Source organism: Salmo salar, chromosome 26, assembly GCF_965601325.2.
Source record: "Salmo salar chromosome 26, fSalSal1, whole genome shotgun sequence".
Classification (NCBI taxonomy): Eukaryota; Metazoa; Chordata; class Actinopteri; order Salmoniformes; family Salmonidae; genus Salmo; species Salmo salar.
The window spans coordinates 50,242,501-50,245,000 of record NC_138316.1 but is presented as its reverse complement, the minus strand read 5'-3'; the positions used below and the strand labels follow the sequence as shown (position 1 = coordinate 50,245,000).

Sequence of the window (2,500 nt, the reverse complement as noted above, 5' to 3'; positions counted from 1 at the left end):
TGGGAGGTCTGGGTAGTGTAGTGGAGGTGGGAGGTCTGTGTAGTGTAGTGGAGGTGGGAGGTCTGGGTAGTGGAGGTGGGAGGTCTGGGTAGTGGAGGTGGAGGTCTGTGTAGTGGAGGTGGGAGGTCTGGGTAGTGGAGGTGGGAGGTCTGGGTAGTGTAGTGGAGGTGGGAGGTCTGTGTAGTGTAGTGGAGGTGGGAGGTCTGGGTAGTGGAGGTGGGAGGTCTGGGTAGTGGAGGTGGGAGGTCTGGGTAGTGTAGTGGAGGTGGAGGTCTGTGTAGTGGAGGTGGGAGGTCTGGGTAGTGGAGGTGGGAGGTCTGGGTAGTGGAGGTGGGAGGTCTGGGTAGTGGAGGTGGGAGGTCTGGGTAGTGTAGTGGAGGTGGGAGGTCTGGGTAGTGTAGTGGAGGTGGAGGTCTGTGTAGTGGAGGTGGAGGTCTGTGTAGTGGAGGTGGGAGGTCTGGGTAGTGGAGGTGGGAGGTCTGGGTAGTGTAGTGGAGGTGGAGGTCTGGGTAGTGTAGTGGAGGTGGAGGTCTGTGTAGTGGAGGTGGGAGGTCTGGGTAGTGGAGGTGGGAGGTCTGGGTAGTGTAGTGGAGGTGGGAGGTCTGTGTAGTGGAGGTGGGAGGTCTGGGTAGTGGAGGTGGGAGGTCTGGGTAGTGGAGGTGGGAGGTCTGGGTAGTGGAGGTGGGAGGTCTGTGTAGTGGAGGTGGGAGGTCTGTGTAGTGGAGGTGGGAGGTCTGTGTAGTGGAGGTGAGAGGTCTGTGTAGTGGAGGAGGGAGGTCTGTGTAGTGGAGGTGGGAGGTCTGTGTAGTGTAGTGGAGGTGGGAGGTCTGGGTAGTGTAGTGGAGGTGGGAGGTGTGGGTAGTGTAGTGGAGGTGGGAGGTCTGGGTAGTGTAGTGGAGGTGGGAGGTCTGGGTAGTGTAGTGGAGGTGGGAGGTCTGGGTAGTGTAGTGGAGGTGGGAGGTCTGGGTAGTGTAGTGGAGGTGGGAGGTCTGTGTAGTGTAGTGGAGGTGGGAGGTCTGGGTAGTGGAGTGGAGGTGGGAGGTCTGGGTAGTGGAGGTGGGAGGTCTGGGTAGTGGAGGTGGGAGGTCTGTGTAGTGGAGGTCTGTGTAGTGTAGTGGAGGTGGGAGGTCTGTGTAGTGTAGTGGAGGTGGGAGGTCTGTGTAGTGTAGTGGAGGTGGGAGGTCTGGGTAGTGGAGTGGAGGTGGGAGGTCTGTGTAGTGTAGTGGAGGTGGGAGGTCTGGGTAGTGTAGTGGAGGTGGGAGGTCTGTGTAGTGTAGTGGAGGTGGGAGGTCTGGGTAGTGTAGTGGAGGTGGAGGTCTGTGTAGTGGAGGTGGAGGTCTGTGTAGTGTAGTGGAGGTGGGAGGTCTGGGTAGTGGAGGTGGGAGGTCTGTGTAGTGTAGTGGAGGTGGGAGGTCTGTGTAGTGGAGGTGGGAGGTCTGGGTAGTGTAGTGGAGGTGGAGGTCTGTGTAGTGTAGTGGAGGTGGGAGGTCTGTGTAGTGTAGTGGAGGTGGGAGGTCTGGATAGTGTAGTGGAGGTGGGAGGTCTGTGTAGTGTAGGTGGGAGGTCTGGGTAGTGTAGTGGAGGTGGGAGGTCTGTGTAGTGTAGTGGAGGTGGGTGGTCTGTGTAGTGTAGTGGAGGTGGGAGGTCTGTGTAGTGGAGGTGGGAGGTCTGGGTAGTGTAGTGGAGGTGGGAGGTCAGTGTAGTGTAGTGGAGGTGGGTGGTCTGGGTAGTGTAGTGGAGGTGGGAGGTCTGGGTAGTAGAGGTGGGAGGTCTGGGTAGTGTAGTGGAGGTGGGAGGTCTGGGTAGTGAAGGTGGGAGGTCTGGGTAGTGGAGGTGGGAGGTCTGGGTAGTGTAGTGGAGGTGGGAGGTCTGGGTAGTGGAGGTGGGAGGTCTGGGTAGTAGAGGTGGGAGGTCTGGGTAGTGAAGGTGGGAGGTCTGGGTAGTGTAGTGGAGGTGGGAGGTCTGGGTAGTGGAGGTGGGAGGTCTGGGTAGTAGAGGTGGGAGGTCTGGGTAGTGAAGGTGGGAGGTCTGGGTAGTGTAGTGGAGGTGGGAGGTCTGGGTAGTGGAGTGGAGGTGGGAGGTCTGGGTAGTGGAGGTGGGAGGTCTGGGTAGTGTAGTGGAGGTGGGAGGTATAAAAATATGTGTCAGTCAGCCAAATGCCTGAGTTTATATTAGAATCTACCTGACCTTTAACCCTTCCACTCTGACCCTGTGGTTTATATTAGAATCTACCTGACCTTTAACCCCTCCTCTCTGACCCCGTCCACCAGGTGGTAAAGGTCTGCTGGACGTGCAGCCCCACTGGGTGTCGGCTCTGGCCTGGCCGGAGGGAGAAGCTGTGTCCCTGTGGTGTGGGGAACCCAGAGATGTGTTGCTGGTGGGACGGATGGACGGATCCCTGGGCCTACTAGAGGTTCACGATGCCTGCACCATGCATCGCACTGAGCTGGAGCACTGCTACCGGAAAGATGGTACGTAGTCTGGAGGGTGGAGTGGCATG

The 2,500-nt window shown here is 58.5% G+C and overlaps 1 protein-coding gene across 16 annotated transcripts in view; it reads left to right on the top strand.

Annotated features, from left to right (window-relative positions):
- Positions 1–2,500, top strand: part of LOC106595038 (putative E3 ubiquitin-protein ligase HERC1) — a 242,358-nt gene that overhangs the window by 178,408 nt on the left and 61,450 nt on the right. For all 16 annotated transcript variants that reach the window (XM_082969826.1, XM_082969834.1, XM_082969831.1 and 13 more), the window contains one exon: positions 2,271–2,471. In XM_082969826.1, coding sequence (XP_082825952.1) covers positions 2,271–2,471 — 201 coding nt within the window. The remainder of the gene's footprint in view (positions 1–2,270; positions 2,472–2,500) is intronic.